Source organism: Molothrus ater, chromosome 30 (genome assembly GCF_012460135.2).
Source record: "Molothrus ater isolate BHLD 08-10-18 breed brown headed cowbird chromosome 30, BPBGC_Mater_1.1, whole genome shotgun sequence".
NCBI classification, from domain to species: domain Eukaryota; kingdom Metazoa; phylum Chordata; class Aves; order Passeriformes; family Icteridae; genus Molothrus; species Molothrus ater.
The window spans coordinates 414917-434214 of record NC_050507.2 but is presented as its reverse complement, the minus strand read 5'-3'; the positions used below and the strand labels follow the sequence as shown (position 1 = coordinate 434214).

General features: G+C 58.8%; 1 protein-coding gene across 3 annotated transcripts in view; it reads left to right on the top strand.

Annotated features, from left to right (window-relative positions):
• The window catches only part of HDAC7 (histone deacetylase 7), a 61095-nt gene that overhangs the window by 34119 nt on the left and 7678 nt on the right, over positions 1-19298 (top strand). For all 3 annotated transcript variants that reach the window (XM_054517734.1, XM_054517735.1, XM_036399963.2), the window contains exons 2-11: positions 11438-11628; positions 13198-13288; positions 14076-14187; positions 14274-14389; positions 15147-15269; positions 15764-15873; positions 16159-16275; positions 16589-16787; positions 17379-17587; positions 18286-18495. In XM_054517734.1, coding sequence (XP_054373709.1) covers positions 11438-11628; positions 13198-13288; positions 14076-14187; positions 14274-14389; positions 15147-15269; positions 15764-15873; positions 16159-16275; positions 16589-16787; positions 17379-17587; positions 18286-18495 — 1478 coding nt within the window. The remainder of the gene's footprint in view (positions 1-11437; positions 11629-13197; positions 13289-14075; positions 14188-14273; positions 14390-15146; positions 15270-15763; positions 15874-16158; positions 16276-16588; positions 16788-17378; positions 17588-18285; positions 18496-19298) is intronic.

Genomic DNA, 19298 nt, shown 5'->3' with positions numbered 1-19298 from the left:
CAGCGCTGGGGCAGCGCTGGGAGTGCCGTGCAAGCCCGAGCACCCTCCTCGAGCCTGAAATCCCGAACAAAACCCCGGGGAAGCCGGGACAGGAGGGGGAAGGCGAGTTTTCCATGGATGTTTAGCGCTGCAGTGAGTCAACATCACGAATTTCGGGATTCTGTTCAAACTTCCCAAGTTCCCCAGTCCCGAAATAGAGCTGTCCCCCGTGCCTGGGTTTGAAGAGGTCCCTGCTGTGTCGTTTTCCAGCAGGGAGGATGTGATCTTTCTATATTTGCTTGCAGGACAATAATACTGATGGTTTCTATTTTTAACCCGTCAGCAGGGCAGAAATGCACTTGGGAATGTTCGGGGAGCAGAGCAGCCCTGGCCCAGCAGCCCGGAGAGGGCCTGGCCCCACTTTTGGGCCGGTAAAGAGGGGCCAGGCTGTGCTGGGATGGTCCCCCTGCTCCGGGGGACTCTGGGGGTGGTGGCAGGAGCAGGGACAAGTGGCATCATCCATCCTCTCATTTCCCTCCCTCTGGAAGCGTGGCTCTGGCCGCAGCTCTGTGCTGCTCATCCAGGTATTGCTGCTCCTGAAACCCCAGCTCTAAAACCACCTCAGACCTTGAAAATATGTCTGGTTTTGGAGTGTTTTAAAAGAAAAACATCTTCTGTCACCACCTTGATCATGTAGAAGGGCTGCAAGTGATAACTTGCTCTCCCAGAGCCCTCAGAAATGGGAGGTGAATACCAAAACCGGCACCGACTTGAGTGGCAACCCCAAATTTGGGGGCTGATTGGTGGCTTGGAGCTGTTCTGCTCCTGCCACCCTGCCCTGCTCAGCTGCCGTCAGCAGCGTCCTCGGCAGGCCGGGCTTGCGTGGGTCCTTGCAGGCTTTTCCAGCTGCTGACGTGAGCCGGAGCAGCTGAACTCGCGCACCTCCCATCTGGAGGGGAAAACAGGGATTTAGGGCGGCACCCGCTCCCCGGGGGCTCCAGTTCACCCTCGGGGCTGGGTCTGGAGAAAGCATCTTCTGCCGTCTGGGTGTCCTGGGTTTCTCCCTGCAGTGGAGAACCCTGCCAGGCCTTTGGGGTGGGCTCTGTGCTGCTGTGAAGCGGCTGAGGCCGAGCGGCGACCGCGGCGGATTTCGCACCGAAATCCAAAATCCCTGCCTTGCGCGGGGTCCTGGGTGAAGGTGGATGGGGCAGTTTGGGTTTGGGGCCGCTCCTTTGGGGGCTCTGGCTCTGCCGTGGGGGGCTGCAGCTGCCCGGGCCGCTCCTGGCCGGACAATGGGCGGAAGAAGCCGGGCCCTGCGCGGCTCCCGCGGCCGCTCCCGCTGCTCCCGGGCTATTTCCATCACATTGTCCCCGTGCAGGAAGGATGTCTCCAGCCTGCTTCCTCTGTGCCTCAGAGGGATGTGGGGCGGGCAGGGAGAGCAGGGGATTTGTTGTGCAAGAGGCACAATCCTGCTCCTCGAAGCTCCTCTGCCTGAGGAGGGAGGGGAAGGTCTCATCTTGCTCCGCGGTGGAGAAATACGGCCACGAAAGGGGGTTCTGGCTTTTGGGGATGTGTTAAGTGTGGGCAGGGCTCAGATGGTGACAAAGGAATGCTGCAAAGCCCCCCCTGGGTTTTTGCACAGCTCCCGCTGCTGTGGTGGGGCAGAGTTGAGGCTCCTTGCTGCGGCAGAGGAGGCCGAGCTCCAACGTGCCAGGAAGTGAAAGTAGAATTAATTAAGACGGGAAATGATCCTAATTTGTTCTGGCTAAGTCCCTTTAGCAGCAGTGAGCCCCAAATATCTGAAGCAAGGCTCTCTGTTGGGGCATGGCCCTGCCTCAGAGGTGGCTGTGACGGATCTCTGGGGTTTGTCTGGGGGGCAGAGCCTTTCCTGGGGCTCTTGGTGCTTCCTGCAGGAGCCAGACTGGGAAATGCCCATCTCTGCCGGGCCTGGATCACCCTGGGACAGCCCGGAGTCCAAACCCAGCTCTCACATGTGCTGGCATCCAGTCTGCCCTGGGACAGCTCCAGCTGATTTTTCCATGGGGGAGCAGAAAGCTTTAGGGATCCCTTTTGGCTTTTTCCCTTGTCCCAGAGTGGATGGGGATGGAGCGGGGCTGTTTTACCCCGGGAGTCCCCGGGACTCCCTCCCTACCCCACCCCAGAGCTTTGTGACAAAGCCCAGGGTCAGGACCAGCCCCTGTGACCTGCCAGGAACACCAGGAGCTCGCGGATTTCGCTGCTGACGGGAGGTGTCCAGCGCTGCCAGGGCGATGGAGCAACATCCTGGCGGCATCGAGGGAAAATCTTGGATGGGCTGCGGCCTCGTGGGGGCCCCCGGGGCTTGGGGTGATGTTCTGGGGCTTGGGGTGATGTTCTGTGTGGTTTAAAGCTCCCCAGTGTGTGTTCTGGGTGTGTCCTGGCCCTTTTGGGGTCCCCAGGGGAGGAGGGATGGCGTGGAAGGAGGAGGGGATTGGGCACTTCTGCTCTCCCTTCTCCCAGGTTTGGAGCTGTGGAGGGGCAGCAGTTTTGTAACCAGCTTCCAAGTGATGCTGGAGGAGCTGCTGCCATGAAATCCCACTTCAGGCTGGCGTGGAAGCTTTTCCCTGTGGTTTTAAAATCCCAGCAAGAGCAGGGGAGCAGCTTCCTTAGAGTTTATCCCGTTCCATGTTCCTGTTTGCAAAGGGGAGAGGGTCTGGTGCTCCCCTCCGGGCCAGGGGGGCTGGAATGGGCACCCCTGGGAGCAGCAGGAGGGCTGGAATTGGGGCTGGACCCTGGTTCACCTCAGCACTTCCACCTGCTCCTGATGCTGCCCGCTGCTGGCACCTGCCCGAGCCCACGCAAAACCTCCCTGTTTATTTTGTCTAAAAGCAAAATATCCCCCAGAGGGGCGGGGCGGGGAGGGGAGGGGAGGGATGCCCGCTGCGCCTTAATTGCACTTAATGAGCCTGATGAGGCCGGCTGCCAGCGAGGGCTTTGCCAGGGCTCGATCTGCCCGTGAGAACTGCAAGGGAGCGGCGGCGGCCGCGCCCGGGACCGCCCGCACCGGGGATCCGGGAGCTCCCGGGGCCGGGGGCCGCTCTTCCCGCAGCCCCGGCGGCCACGGGGACCCCGAGGGGCTGCGGGGACACGATGCCATCCGCGGGTGAGTGTGCCAGGCGGGTGGGGGGGCTGGAGCAGGTGGGTTTGGTGTGAGGGGCACCTGGAGCATCTCCTGCCCGGGGCGGGGTCCGTGAGCTGGAGCTGGGTGTGGGCCCGGTTGTTTGGGTGCCAGGTGGGCTTTAAGGGCCTGGATGTGTTTGGGGTTCTGCTGGGCTGACGCCAGCTCTGATCCCGAGAGGTCTGAGGGCTCAGTCCCCGCCATGAGCACTGATTCCTGGGTGTCCAAGTCATTGCTCCTCTGCTGGGCTCACCGGGAGTTTCTCTGCTGGTTCTTTTTCCTTTTCCCCCATCTCTGGACAGTTCAGCAGCAGCAGCAGCTCCTCTTGCTGGGTTAAAGCCCCAGGGCAGTGTTGCTCCATGCATGTGGAGCACTCACACACCCACCTGCACCCTCAGTCCTGCTGGCCTCCTCCAAGGCTTCTCTTCGGGACTCCAGGTGCTCCTGGCGTTCCCTCCCGCCACAAATCCTGCCTGCTTCTTTCCTGTGGCTTCTCCATCCCGGATGGAATTCCCAGCATCTCCCCACAGCTGCCTGCAAGCCCCAGCACCAAGCCAGGTTTGTCTCAGGGTGGCTGTCCCCACTGTCCCTGCTGTCCTCTGTCCCTGCTGTCCCCGCTGTCCCCACTCTCCCTCCTGTCCCCGCTGTCCCCAGGGTGTGGCTCCTCAGATCCAGGCGGGTTTCATCCTCCTCTGCACTGAGGATTTGACACCTGCACCTTTCCCAGCCTCGCTGATGCCAACCCTGAGCTTTCCCAGCTCCTTCCCGGGCAGCCAGGGAGGGGAGGCAGCGCCCTCTGGGCCCGTGGGGAAGGGCACCCCAAGTGTGTTTGTGCAGGAAACTGAAAATGCTGTGGCTTCCTCCCTGTGACAGAAATAACTCAGGCTGGGCCCCAGGTCTGCCCTGGGGAGCTCCTCGGTGGCTCCTCAGACGCCCGAGGGTCAGCACGGGGCAGGTTTGGGGTGAGCCCCAGCTGGGCCCTGCCTGCTGGAGGTTGAGCAGTGCAGGGGTTGCTCAGGGAGTTGAGTTTGTGCCTCTTTCCCTTTGTGCCCGTGGAGCTGGGGCTGCCCGTGCTTCTCCCAGCTCCTTCTGCTTCTCCTGAGCCTCGGAATTTTTTCTTATATTTCCCTTTCTGCCCTCCAACCCAGCCCTGGATTTTGTCCAGCGTTTGCCAAAGGGATTTCCTTCCTGCGGCTCTAATTAGCGGGCAGGTCGCCTTGAGTAGCCACTTGCCGGGTGTGGGTATTGAGTGATTCCAGCTTTTTTTTGTCTCGGCGTTTCCAGATCAAGCACGAAGCCGCTTCGGGCCGCGCTGAGCCTTCCCCGGGGGGCTGTGACTCAAGCCGGGCTCTTGCAGCAGCAATTAAAAGGATAAATCGGTGCCGTGCCGGCAGCCCCGGGCTCCTGCCGGTGCCCGAGCAGCTCCCGGTGGATGCCCCGGGGAGGGAGGAGCCGCCGAGCCCTCCTCGCAAACCGGTCGGGAGCGCTTGGGTAACCCAGGAGAGAGAGCTGCTGCAATCGTTTGATCTCTGCTCCGCTTCCCTTGGCATCCTCCCGGGCTGATGTCACCTTCCCCGGGTCCTGGGAACGCGGGGCTGCGTCCCGGGGCATCATCGACCTGCTGGGAGAGCAGGGACCAGGAGAGCACAGAGCTCATCCTGCCCAGAGAACAGGGAACAGGGAGCTCATCCTGCCAGGAGAGCAGGGATCAGGAGAGCACGGAGCTCATCCTGCTGGGAGAGCAGGGATCAGGAGAGCAGAGAGCTCATCCTGCCCAGAGAACAGGGACCGGGAGAGCAGGGAGCTCATCCTGCCCAGAGAACAGGGACCAGGAGAGCAGGGAACTCATCCTGCACAGAGAACAGGGAACAGGGAGCTCATCCTGCCAGGAGAGCAGGGACCAGGAGAGCACGGAGCTCATCCTGCCCAGAGAACAGGGACCAGGGAGCTCATCCTGCCAGGAGAGCAGGGACCAGGAGAGCATGGAGCTCATCCTGCACAGAGAACAGGGACCAGGGAGCTCATCCTGCCCAGAGAACAGGGAACAGGGAGCTCATCCTGCCAGGAGAGCAGGGATCAGGAGAGCAGGGAGCTCATCCTGCACAGAGAGCAGGGATCAGGAGAGCATGGAGCTCATCCTGCTGGGAGAACAGGGAACAGGGAGCTCATCCTGCCCAGAGAATGGAGCTCATCCCACCAGGAGTGAGGCCAGAGCCTCTCCCAGAGCGGGCAGGAGGTGATGCTGAGCTCTGGGCAGTGCTGGTGTCCCTTGCTGGGAACCTGGGGAGGAAGATGAGGCTGATGGAGGGCACTGGGTGTTCCAGCTCGGCCAGAGCCGGGGGTTTGCCAGCCCGGAGGTGCTGCCTGTGTCCCAGTCCATCCCTGCCAGGAGGTGCTGGAGCTTTTTTCACCCAGGAACCTCTCAAGGAGAGGAGCTGGGCGGTGTGGAGGAGCAGCAGCTCCCCAAGGGGTGTTTGCTGCAGGGAAAGGCCCCACAGGAGCATCAGGAGGGGCAGATTTGCCTCCCCACTGGTCCAGGGCGATGTCTGGGGCTCCCCAGAGCTGGGAGGAGCCGGCAGATCCCAGCTGGGCTGGGTGAGGGATCCAGCGGGGCGGGATGTGCTCTGGGGCAGGTTTCTCTTCTGGGAAAGGAGGATTCTCCCCAGATCTGGTGGGTTTCTGTGATTTGAGGCTGCCTTGGCTCCCTTCAGCAGAGCCCCGTGGCTGTGGCGTTCCCGGTGCTCCTCAGGAAGCCGCGGTGGCTGCGAGGTTTCCTGGGGACACCTCTCCCTCCTCTCCCACCTCCGCTCTCTGGGATGGGCTGGGTGACCCGTGGGGGTGGGAGGGGGCAGGAAATGACTGCCAGAGGTTTCCAGCTGTGCCAGGGCTGCGGTGGGGATGGAGCCACTCGCCGGCCCTGCTCTGCCCTGGCCCGGCTGCGGCTGCAGGAGATGAGTGAGCCCTTTGATCCCCCCTGCTCCCTGGGGCTGCCCACGCTCAAACCACATTTTGTGGGACCCGTGAGGCAGCTCCATCCTGCCTGTGCCCAGAATTTCCTGTGGTTTAGTAGCTGGATATCCCTAAGATCTCAAATTTAGGCCCAAAAAGCTTTTGCTGGGGGATTTTGCCTCAGCACATTTAGGGCTGGGTGCTCTGAAGGCTTTCAAAGCTCATCCCTGTATCCAGGGAGCTCCTGCAAATCCCTCCAGCTCCTCTGGGAGCAGGAAGGTACAGGAGAGAAGTTGTTTGGGCAGTGCCTGAGGTGAAGCTCGTGTCCATGTCAGGTTTGGGGTAACTCTGGATGTGGAGCTACCTCGGGATCCTCTGCACCACCCTCGCCCTGGAGGCAAAACCCTTCCAGGGCTGATGGACTTGAGAGCATGTGGAAAACCTGCCTTGGAACACAGACCTGGCTCACCTCCAGGAGTGTCTGATTTAGCCCTGAGGAGCTCCCTTTGCCTGGCCCAGGAATCCTGCCCTGGGTGCTGCGGGAGCAGCGGGGTCCCCTCGGATGGGATGGGAACAGCAGAACCGGGATCTGGGCTGGAGCAGGGAGTGTTGAAACCAGCAGCACACCCAGGCCCAAAGGTGTTCCCTCCCTGTCCCTGGACTCTGGACCAGCCCTGAGGTTTTTGGGTCCTGGGGCCATGAGTTTCAAAAGGAAATGTGCACATTTGTGGGGAGAAAGTTCCAGAGAGGGCTATTAAATGTCTGACTCAAAGGTCACGAGCTGCAAATAACCAGGGAGAGCAATCAGAGGAAGCATCTCACCCTGATCTGCCTCCCAGGCCTGATGTGCAGCTCGTTTCTAGGCTCCAGCAGGGAAAATTCCCATTTTTGTGCTTGGAATGCCTAAATAACCGCTCTGCTCACAGGTGCACGGCATGGTTGGGTGAGTGGCTGAACCCTGGTTCGTGCCTTTGGTTGTGGGAAAGGTTTTGTGCTGCTCTGGTGACTTTGCCAAACTTTAATCATCGTCTGTCTCATTTTTTTTTTTATTTTTTAAATTTTTTTTTCTGGAAACTTTCTGCGGAAGGAAGTTTACAAGAATCAGAGCAGAAAAATTTGGGTTTACCCTGGTGGAAAAACTCTCAGGGGGCTTTTCTTGGAGCAGCATCAGCCTCGTCTCGTTGTGGAGCAGGAATTTGCTGTCTGGTGGGGAGGGGAGGGATCCACCCACATCTGGCTGAGGCGTAAAGCCCCTGAAACTCCCACTCCATGAGCTCCAGAAAGAGTTATCACAACTTGGCACCCGGCTGCTCCAAACATTACATCTTCCCTGAGCATCATCTGCTCCCTTATGGCTCCTGTGGGATGTGGCCGGAGCTCTCTCCATGCGGGGACAGCTGAGGGGGTGCAGGGCTCTCCCTGGAGCTGCCATCCCTGGAGCTGCTTTTCCTGGAGCTCCCACCCTTGGAGCTCCCACCCCTGGAGCTCCCACCCCTGGAACTCCCACCCCTGGAGCTCCCACCCTTGGAGCTCCCACCCCCGGATCTCTGTGCTAAGGAGAGGAAGGAGGAAAATGCCCCAAGCACTGGGATTTTGTGGGATCCTGCAAGGAAACCCTTCAGGGACACATGAGATGGAGGTAGGAGGACAAAGGGAGGTGTGGGCACCTGTGGGGGGTCCCCAGTGTCCCCCCAGAAGTGGGGCTGGGTGGGTTTGGCGATTTTCTCTCGTTGTTCTGGGGAGCAGGGTTTGGTCCCTAATCAAAGCCAGCGCCCCAGGGCCCAGCAGGGATAAAAGAGGCACCCCAGCTCCAGGATTTCCTATTTCTTGAGTTCTCCCTTTGTGATCTTCGTGTTCTTTCAACACGGTCCTTTTGGTGTGGTTTCTTATTTAAGTGTTTTTAATTTGAGCTCCCTCCCTCCAGCTCATTCCTTCTCCTCGTGCAGGGCTCTGGAGAAGACCTTTTCCCTTTTATTAGAGAGGAATGTTTTTAATCACCCGCATTCTTCAACCCGCCTGAACTCTGAACATTTCACAGGAGATCAGCATAAGATGGGAAAGGCTTTTATAAAAGAAGATGGTTTATTAAAAAAAAAAAAAAAAAAACAAAAAACCCAGCCTGGATTTAACTGCTGCTCCACCTCAGAGCGAGCTGTGGGCAGGCAGGGGTGAGAGCAGGGATGAGGGCAGGGATAAATAGAGATGCAGGTGGGGATAAACAGGGATACAGGTGAGGATAAACAGGGATACAGGTGAGGATGAACAGGGATACAGATGAGGATAAACAGGGATACAGATGAGGATAAACAGGGATACAGGTGGGCAGGAGGGCAGGGATAAATAGAGATGCAGGTGGGGATAAACAGGGATACAGGTGGGGATAAACAGGGATAAATAGGGATACATGAAGGGATAAACAGGGCTGAGGGCAGGGACAGACAGGGATAAATAGGGATGCAGGCAGGGATGCACAGAACAGCAGAGCTGGGATGCCACTGCTTTGCTCCTCAATAACCTCCCTGCCCTGCTTTGTTTGCCTCTTTGCTTTATTTCCCCCTTATGTAAGCCCAGCTCTGTTGACGGCTGATTTGCCTCTTTAAAAACAATCAGGAAATGCCATAGCAAAGATTTCTGTGCCGGATTTTTTTTTTCTTTTCCGGGATGGCTGGCTGGGAGCAGCGTGGTGGTGTCCCGAGCGACACCAGCCCTGCGCTGCCACCCCCAGCCTGGGGAACGCGCTGCCACCAAAGTCCCCCTGTCCCAGAGCTCCTCAGGAGGCTGGGAGGTGCTGCAGGGCAAAGTGGGGCTCCCCACCCTCCCTGGCTGTCCCGTGGCCCCTCGGCTGCGTTCCCTGCTCCGTGCTGTGCTGGCAGCCTGGAAAATGCTGGTAAGGAGTGCTGGTAACGGGGCTGGAGCACAGAGCCCTCATTCATGGCCAGGCACTGCAGGGAGACTCCGTGTCACAGCCTCCCCTTCCCATGGAGGATCCACGGGCTGGATCCGCAGCTGCTGGCCCAGGGATGGTTTGTGTGATGGGCTCCTGGCCCCGCGGCTTTGTGGTCCCAAACTGGGCATCCCGGTCCCAAACTGGGCATCCCACTCCCAAATTTGCATCCCAATCCCAAACTGTGATCCTGGTTCCAAACTGTGATCCTGGTCCCAAACTGTGATCCCTGTCCCAAACCATGCATCCCCATCCCAAACTGTGATTCCTGTCCCAAACTGGGCATCCCAGTCCCAAACTGTGCATCCCCATCCCAAACTGTGATCCCAGTCCCAAGCTGCGCATCCCAGTCCCAGCCACGTGTCCTGGTGCCGGTGGCCTCTGAGGGTCCAGGCTGGGTTGGGGACAGGGACAAACCCCCAGGAGCCTCGGTGGGACTTCGCTTTTGGCTTTTTTGGGGCGGGGGGAAGGGGAGGAGCCGCGGGCTTGGCCGCCGGCCCCTGGATCATGCGGGAGGGGGTTGTTTACTGTAACTCCTGGCCCAGGGCCCGGCAGCAAACCCCAAATGAGTTCAAGCTGCACAGGGAGGTCACAAACAGCTCCTGGGGCAGGAGGGGCTTTGCCAGGGGGGTCCGGAGCTGAGGGCTCTGGAGCATCCCTGAGGAGGTGCCAGTGCAGGGCTCTCACACCCACATGGGGACAGTGGCTCCTGCCCAGAGCCCGGCTTTCCCTCCCAGTGCCACCAGCCTGGGTCCCTCTCACACTGCCCTGGCACCCAGCACGGGACGTTTTGTGTTTCCAAGCTCTGGAAAACTGCCCTGAGTTTGGTGGCCTCATCCTGGCCAGGAGCATCAGGGCTGGGACACCAGGGTCACCCCAGGGCACTGCCAGGCCAGGCTCTGCTCCCAGGGTGCCTTTTCTCATCCCAGCCTCTCTGAAAATCCACTCCCAGGGTGCCTTTTCTCATCCCAGCCTCTCTGAAAATCCACTCAGGCATCCCCAGCACGGGGTGGGCAGAGCTGGGGGCCGTGGTAGGAGCAGGGTCCACGCAGCCTCTTCTGCAGAGCCTCTTGGCCCTGGGGATGCTCCGCAGCTTTTTCCTGGCTCCAGGCGAGTGCTGAGGAGTTGTTTTGTTTTTCTGGCTGCTGCCCGGCCTCTCTCTCTCCCCCAGCAGCCCCCATCCCTTCCTGCTCCGCTTCCGCCGCCTCGCCGTTTGTTTTTGTAGGGACTGAAACAAATGATGCAGAGAGAGATTCCCGGAGCTTCCCCTGGGCTCTGCTCCCTCCTGGGGGTGTCTGGAGCAGCCCCTCCTTCACCTGGGCTGCCCCAAGCCTGTCCCACCCCTTTCTGCATGCCCCAAATCCCTTCCTACCCTTCTTTCCCCCAAAATCTCTTCCCACCCCTTTTCAGGTGTGTAACTGGCACTGTTTTGAGGGTGTAATGGGTAATTTCAGGTGTGTAACTGGCACTGTTTTGGGGGTGTGATGGGCAATTTCAGGTGTGTAACTGGCACTGTTTTGGGGGTGTAATGGGTAATTTCAGGTGTGTAACTGGCACTGTTTTGGGGGTGTAATGGGCAATTTCAGGTGTGTAACTGGCACTGTTTTGGGGGTGTAATGGGTAATTTCAGGTGTGTAACAGGCACTGTTTTGGGGTGTAACTGGCACTGTTTTGGGGTATAACAGAGGATTTCAGGTGTGTAACTGGCACTGTTTTGGGGGTGTAATGGGTAATTTCAGGTGTGTAACTGGCACTGTTTTGGGGGTGTGATGGGCAATTTCAGGTGTGTAACTGGCACTGTTTTGGGGGTGTAATGGGTAATTTCAGGTGTGTAACAGGCACTGTTTTGGGGTGTAACTGGCACTGTTTTGGGGTATAACAGAGGATTTCAGGTGTGTAACTGGCACTGTTTGGGGGTGTAACTGGCACTGTTTTGGGGTGTAAGGGACAATTTCAGGTGTGTAACTGGAACTGTTTTGGGGGTATAACAGAGGATTTCAGGTGTGTAACTGGCACTGTTTTGGGGTGTAACTGGCACTGTTTTAGGGTATAACAGATGATTTCAGGTGTGTAACTGGCACTGTTTTGGTGTATAACAGATGATTTCAGGTGTGTAACTGGCACTGTGTTGGTGCCCCCATGGGGCGCTGTTTTGGTTTCACCCCTCGGGGAGGCTGTGCAGGGAACACCTTCACTCCAGAACCCTTCTCCTCCAGCACGATGCCAGGGGGAGGCACCTGCAGCACCCTGGATCCTCCCCAGAGGAGTGACACTTGCAGGAACCTCCTTCCCCAGCTGCCAGGGGAGGGAGGCTCTGCAGGCAGAGGATGCTCCGTGGCCGGTCCCCCTGGCTGGCAGGGCAGCTCCCTGCCGCTGTGGCTGACCCGTGTCCCTCTGTGTCCCCGCAGCTGCCGTGAGCCCGTGCCCCTCCCCGCGGGTGCCCCAGGCCGTCCCCATGGACCTGCGCATCGGGCAGCGCCTGCTCAAGCCCCAGGACACGGCGCTGCTGGCCCTGAAGCAGCAGCAGCTGCAGCACCAGCTCTTCCTGGCCAGCCTGCACCAGCAGCAAGTGGAGCAGCTCGCCCACCAGCACGTCAGGGTATGGGATGGGGCAGGGGGGGCACACACCCCGCTCCTGGCAGGGTTTGGGGCGGGATCGGGCATCTTGGAGGGGAAATTTTGCCCCCAGAGTGCACAGCAGTACCAGAATCAGGGCTGGCTTTTGAGTTCCCCTTCTCTGGGCAGGGATTCAGAGGAAAAGGCTGGGAATCCCAATGCCAAAATAACATTCCCAGGCGAATTCCTGCTTTTCCCCGAGCTGGAACATCTGGAGGGGTTTCCAGCCAGCACAGGGACCTCTGTGACGCAAGGAGGCTGCTTGGGGAGGCAGGTGGAGGGCTTGTGTCTCAATTCCAGGCCGAATTCCAGGGCTGGAGCTCCAGGGTGGCTGCAGGGGATCCCTGCGGGCCGGGGCTGCCCCGCCCCGGGTCAGCAGCACTTGGCTTTTCTGGGAGGTGTCACCGAGCTCCGGTGCCACCCGCAGCCCCTGCCCCGAGCAGGAATTCACTGCCAGGTTTCACTGGCACGAGAATCCAGCGGGATTTGGCAGGGATGGCTCCTCCGGGAGGCTTCATTGGGAGGCAGGCAGGAGGACACGTCCAGGGAGTTGTGACCGTGCCCAGGGAGCTGTGACCACATCTGAGGAGTTGTGACCATGCCCAGGGAGCTGTGACCACATCTGAGGAGTTGTGACCACATCCAGGGACTTGTGACCATCTTCAGGACTGAAATCCCCCCCTGCCTGTCCCCAGGGCTGCTCCAGGCTCAGGGCAGGAGTCAGTTCCATGGATCAGCTGAGATTTCCCTCCTATCATAGATTATTTTTTTCCCCTTCTGTGCTCCACAAAGATTTTTATTTTTTGCCCTGTTGCAACACGGCAGACGTGCCCAAACACCCTGAGAGGAGGCAGCGAGTGGGAGCAGACAGGTTTTGACTTTTACAATGTCCCCAGGGAGAGCAAAGCGTCCCTGGAGACCAAAACGTGTCAGGCTTGTTGTGATGGAACAACTTCACACGTTCCAGTGAGCCAGAGTGACACAAGGGACTGTCCCAGACTGCTCTGTCCCCGTGTCCCCCTGCCTGGGGCCAGGGAGGGGTCACAGGACTCAGGCAGGGCTGAAGGGGGGGGTTATGGGGTCCTGTGCCCATGTCCCTGTCCCACAGGTCACCATGGAGGGGTCACAGGGCTCTGAGGGGGGGTTATGGGGTCCTGTGCCCATGTCCCTGTCCCACAGGTGACCATGGAGGGGTCACAGGGCTCTGAGGGGGGGTTATGGGGTCCTGTGCCCATGTCCCTGTCCCACAGGTGACCATGGAGGGGTCACAGGGCGCTGAGGGGGGCTGAGGGGGGGTTATGGGGTCCTGTGCCCATGTCCCTGTCCCACAGGTGACCATGGAGGGGTCACAGGGCTCTGAGGGGGGGTTATGGGGTCCTGTGCCCATGTCCCTGTCCCACAGGTCACCATGGAGGGGTCACAGGGCTCTGAGGGGGGGTTATGGGGTCCCTGCCCATGTCCCTGTCCCACAGGTGGCCATGGAGGAGTCACAGGGCGCTGAGGGGGGCTGAGGGGGGGTTATGGGGTCCCTGCCCATGTCCCTGTCCCACAGGTGGCCATGGAGTCCCCGCACCGCGAGGCTGAGCCGGGCCAGCAGGAGCAGGAGCTGCGCCAGATCCTCAACAAGGACAAGAGCAAGAGGAGTAAGGGGGGCTCAGGGGAGGGGGCTCGGGGGGTTCTGCCCTTAGCCAGACCAAGCTCTGCTAAGGGGGAAAGGGGTGGGAGAGCATCCACAGAGCGGGGCTGCAACCCCTCTGGGACCCCTGGGCTGGCTTACAGACCCCATTCAGGTGACAGAGCCCGGTGGGACCCCCAGACCGGGTTTTCAGCCCCCCAGATTGAGCTTTCAGACCCACAGACTGGGTTTTCAGACTCTCAGATTGGGTTTGCAGCCCCTGGGCTGGGTTTGCAGCCCCCGGGCTCGGTTTGCAACCCCCCAGTCCGGGTTTTCAGACCCCAGTCTGGGTTTGCAGCCCCCCAATCCGGGTTTTCAGACCCCAGTCTGGGTTTGCAGCCCCCCAATCTGGGTTTTCAGACCCCAGTCTGGGTCTCTGCCCCTGCCAGCCGCGGTCTCCCGGCGCCCTCTGGTGCCGATGCTGGAGGAGCCGCCGGGGGCTCGCTCCCGATTTTGGGACGCGCAGGGCTCCACATCGCACCTAATTAATGATTTATCAGTTAATTAACTCGCGCTCGGAGGTGCTGAATGCCGGCACAGATCCGCAGAGTGTCCCTGCTGTTAGCACAGAGCATTCCTGCTGGGACAGACAGACGGGGAACGGGGCGGGAGCAGAGCCAGCTGTGATGGGAGCAGAGCCAGCTGTGCCCCTCGGGGGTCCCCAGCCAGCCCCGAGCCCTGGGGTCGGGGTCCTGCCCACGGGGACCCTTCAGAGCAGCTCTGAGCCCTGTGGGGTCACTGTGGTCACCGTGCAGGTGCCGTGGCCAGCACGGTGGTGAAGCAGAAGTTGGCCGAGGTCATCCTGAAGAAGCAGCAGGCGGCTCTGGAGAGGACCAGCAACCCCCCCACTGCAACCCTGCCCTACAGGTAAAGCAGCTGCCCCCAAAAGGACCTGCCCCTGCCCCAAACCTGCCCAGGGGCAGCTGGGAAGGGGCTCTGGCTTCTCCCCGCAGGTCTCTGGAGCCCCTGGAGCCCGAGGGTCCCTCCCCTGCCATGCTCAGCACGTTCCTGTCCCCCGTGCCCAGCACGTCTCTCGACACGCCCGAGCACTTCCCACTGCGGAAAACAGGTATGGCCTTGGGGATGTCCCCGTGGCCCTCATGGCCTTGGGGATGTCCCCGTGTCCCTCAAAGCCTTGGGAATGTCCCTGTGTCCCTCATGGCCTTGGGGATGTCCCCGTGTCCCTCATGGCCTTGGGAATGTCCCCGTGGCCCTCATGGCCTCAGGGATGTCCCCGTGTCCCTCATGGCCTCAGGGATGTCCCTGTGTCCCTCATAGCCTCAGGGATGTCCCCGTGGCCCTCATGGCCTTGGGAATGTCCCCATGTCCCTCGTTTGCCTCGTCCCTCAAAGCCTTGGGAATGTCCCCATGTCACTCATGGCCTCAGGGATGTCCCTGTGTCCCTCAAAGCCTTGGGAATGTCCCCGTGTCCCTCAAAGCCTTGGGAATGTCCCCATGTCCCTCAAAGGCCTCGGGGATGTCCCTGTGTCCCTCAAAGGCCTTGGGAATGTCCCCATGTCCCTCAAGGCCTCAGGGAGGTCCCTGTGGCCCTCAAGGCCTCAGGGAGGTCCCTGTGTCCCTCAAGGCTTTGGGGATGTCCCTGTGTTCCTAAAGACCTCAGGGATGTCCCCATGTCCCTCAAAGGCCTCAGGGATGTCCCTGTGTCCCTCAAAGGCCTTGGGAATGTCCCCACGTCCCTCAAGGCCTCAGGGATGTCCCTGTGTCCCTAAAGACCCCCGGGGTTGTCCTGGTGTCCCCGGCTGGAGCTGGCACTGGCCCCACAGAGCCCACCCAGGTGTGGCCAGCACTGACCCCTGTCCCCGCAGCGTCCGAGCCCAACCTGAAGGTTCGGTGCAAGCCCAGGAAGTGCCTGGAGCGGCGCAAGAACCCCCTGACCCGCAAGGAGAGCGCCCCCCCCTCGCTGAAGAGGCGCCCGCCCGACGCCATCGGTGAGGCCTGGACGGGCTCGGGGTGACCCCGGGGCTGGGCTGGGCTGCGACAGCTCCTGTGTCACCCCTGCTTGGGGACAGTGACACCAGGCTTTGGTGTGTCCTCCCCAGGGGCTGGGCTGGGATGGTTTGGGATTGGGGAGCCTGGAGGTGCTGGTGTGGGATTGGGGAGCCTGGAGGTGCTGGTGTGAGATTTAGGAGCCTGGAGGTGCTGGTGTGGGACTGGGGAGCCTGGAGGTGCTGGTGTGGGATTTAGGAGCCTGGAGGTGCTGGTGTGGGACTGGGGAGCCTGGAGGTGCTGCAGCTGCTCCTCCTGCTGCTTTTGGGGCCCAAGCTGGACCTGCAGGGCTGGAATTGCCCCAGGTCTGGTGTGGAGGGTTCCCACCATGGAGTGCTGCCTTCCGAGGGGGATTCAGCCCCGGAAGGGTGGGGAGCAGTGGTTGGAGGGGCTGAGGGGGGCTGTGCCCTCACCCCATGTCCTTTCCCCCCCCCAGACTCGTCCCCCAGCAGCAGCAGCACCCCCGTGTCAGGCTGCAGCTCTCCCAACGACAGCCTGCCCGCCGAGCACGCCGCGCTGCCCGCTGCCCCAGGCGGGGCCCACGAGGTCAGCCCGGGGGCTTTGGGGGCCCCTCTGGGCTCAGGGGGAGGGCACCACCACAGCCCTGAACCCCCTGCCCAGGGGTGGGCTGCCCTGGAGTGCCCTGGGATGCCCTGGCATTCCCTGCTCCAGGATGCTCTTCCCAGCCCAGCACCTCTCCCACACCCACCCTCCTCCAGGGTGCATCTCCCCTCTGCTGTCCTGTCCCATGGGTGTCCCCAGGCTGTCCCCATGTCCCTGTCGCTGGTCCCTGGCTGGGAGCAGGGCTCTGATGGCTCCTGTTTGCTGCAGACACCGCTGGCCCAGCGGCTGCTGATGCAGGAGAGCTCCCTGGCCCAGTTTGCCCTGCAGAGCGCGGCCTCCCTGCCGGCCATCACCCTGGGGCTGCCGGCCACCACCGGCGCCAGGGTAGGTGCCCAGCTCCGACCCCAGCACTGCCTCCCTTCCCTTGGGGTTTGGGGCTCCTGGTGCTGCCCACGGGCACGGTGGGGACAATCCTGTGCCCTCCCGGTGCCGTGTCCCTGTGTCTGTCGCTGTCCTCGTCCCTGTCCCCTGTCACCATCTGTCCTTTTCCCCATCCCTGTCCCTGTCCCATCCCTGTCCCATCCCTGTCCCTGTCCCCACAGGGTGACACCGAGCGCCGGGCGCTGCCCAGCCTGGCTCACCGTGTCCCGGTGCTCCCATTGCTGTCCCTGTCCCATCCCTGTCCCTGTCCCCACAGAGTGACACCGAGCGCCGGGCGCTGCCCAGCCTGGCTCACCGTGTCCCGGTGCTCAATGGGCCGGTGCTCCCGGGCTCGCACCCGCCCGTCTTCATCCCGGCCAGCCTGGAGCAGCACGAGGCCGGCAGCGCCCTGTCCCCCCGGCTGCAGCCCGTCATCATCCTCGAGCCCTCGGTCACCCACGCGCCGCTGGTGGCAGGTCAGTGTCTGCCCGGGGACATGGGGACAGGGACAGGACAGTGACAGTGACAGTGAAACCCAGGCTGGGAATAGATTGGTTTGGTTAACAAACTGCTCACAACAGGATTACTTTCACATGGGAAATGCAAAATGCTGGCTTGAAGAAATGACTTCTAAAACCAGCCAGAGAAGACCTGATTTTGAGAGGCCTATCTTGATAATTTTTATATTTAATAACATTTTTATTAATTATTATTTTTATTATTATTTGTACATTATAATAATATAAATATAGTATAATATAAAATATAGTATAATATAAATAAAATAATATGATACCTTTATATTATTAATATTTTGCTATAATATATATTATATATATTTATATATAAATATATATTATATATATTTTCATAAATATATATTATATATATTTCATATAAATAAATATATTATTGCTATTTATATTAATTTATTACATATTATTTTATTATTTTTATTTTTTTAAATGTATTTAATTTTTAAAAAATATATTTGACACCTTTACATTTTCTAACCTTACTGCAACCCCTCACTGTGCCCCCCTGCCGTGTCCCTGCTGTCCCTGCAGTGCCAGGCCTGGGGGCTGTCCCCTTTTCCTTCGCCCCGTCCCTGGTGCCCGCGGAGCGCCTGGCACTGCCCGGCCAGCACAAACCGCTGGGCAGGACCCGCTCGGAGCCGCTCCCGCCCAGCCCCAGGGCCGTGCAGCAGCACCTGCTCTTCCAGCAGCACCACGCCCACTTCCTCGAGAGGCTCAAGCAGCAAACGCACCTGGGCAAGGTGAGACCCGCCGGGCAAAAAGAACGGAAATGTGGGGGAAAAATTCATTGATCTGTCTTCTTATCTAATTGCAAAATACTGCTTAAACCTGGGAAGAAGGAGGTAAAGAAGAAGGATTAGCTTCTGCCTTAAACTTCAATTTTATTTTATATATATAATATATAACACATAATATATACTATATAGTGTATAGTATATAGTATATATTATTGGTAATATATTATATAGTATATATTATATATTACATATTATATATAATAGGTAATATATTATATAATATATATTACATATTATATATTACATATTATAGTTTATATATTATAGGTAATACGTAATATATGTTATATATTGCATATCATGCATTATATATTACATATTACATACAATAAATAATATATAGTTTATATATATTAATAATATATAATATAGATACCTTTTAAAACTTGGTTTTAGTTTCCTTTTTCTCTCAACAACACCTGTCTTATTCTATAACATTTCTAAGTCAGTATTTTTTTTATCATACATAAAAATATATATAAGTTTATATATACACACATACACATATATACATACACACACACATATATATATATATATATGATTATATACAAATATATCCTCTGTGAGCGTTTGTTAGACTTGAGGAATTTCCTAGCCATGTGTTTTTCACGGCGCTGGTCGCTGTCCCCCGGCTGCAGCGCATGGCCAAGTCCAGCGAGAAGCCCCGGCTGCGGCAGATCCCGTCCTCGGAGGACATGGAGGCCGAGGGGACCCTCCCGGAGGCCGCGGCCGAGGCTGCGGACCCCGGCAGGGCCCGGGTGGAGCCGCCCCGGCCCGGCAGCAGCGGGAAGGAGCCCGAGAGGACGCAGAAGATGGGGCAGCCCCAGGAGGAGCTGGTCCTGCAGCAGGTACGGCAGGGAGGGGAGCGCTGGGGACACGGGACCGGACTGTGCCTGCCCGGAGCCCGGGGCAGCTCACTGGGACAGGGGCAGAGCTGCGGCCACCGCTGGTGGCAGCACAGCTGGCTGTGGTCCCCGAATTGCCGGGTTTTGTCCCCAGATTGCCGAAACTTTGTGTTCACCTTGCCGGGTTTTGTCCCCGAATTGCCGGGTTTTGTCCCCAGATTGCTGGAACTTCGTGCTCACCTTGCCAGGCATCCCCGAATTGCCGGGCTTTGTCCCCAGATTGCCGGGCTTTGTCCCCGAATTGCTGGAACTTTGCACTCCCCTTGCCAGGCATCATGTCCCCGAATTGCCGGGTTTTGTCCCCGAATTGCCGGGTTTTGTCCCCAGATTGCCGAAATTTTGTGCTCTCACCTTGCCGGGCTTTGTCCCCGAATTGCTGGAACTTTGTGCTCAAGTTTTGGGCATAGTCCCCGAATTGCCGGGCTTTGTCCCTAAATTGCCGAAACTTTGTGCTCACCTTGCTGGGCTTTGTCCCCGAATTGCCGGGTTTTGTCCCCGAATTGCCGGCTCTGTCCCATCCCTGCTGTCACTGCCAGGCTGATCCGGCAGGGAGCAGCAGATGCCGGGAGAGGCTTTCCTGCTTGTCCTGCCTGTCCTGCTTATCCTGTCCTGCTTTGTCCTGCTTGTCCTGTCCTGCCTGTCGTGCTTTGTCCCGTCCCATCCTGTCCCGTTTTGCCCTGTCCTGCTTGTCCTGTCCTGTCCCATCCTGTCCTGTCCCAGCTCCGAGCCCGGAGCAGCCGCTGGAT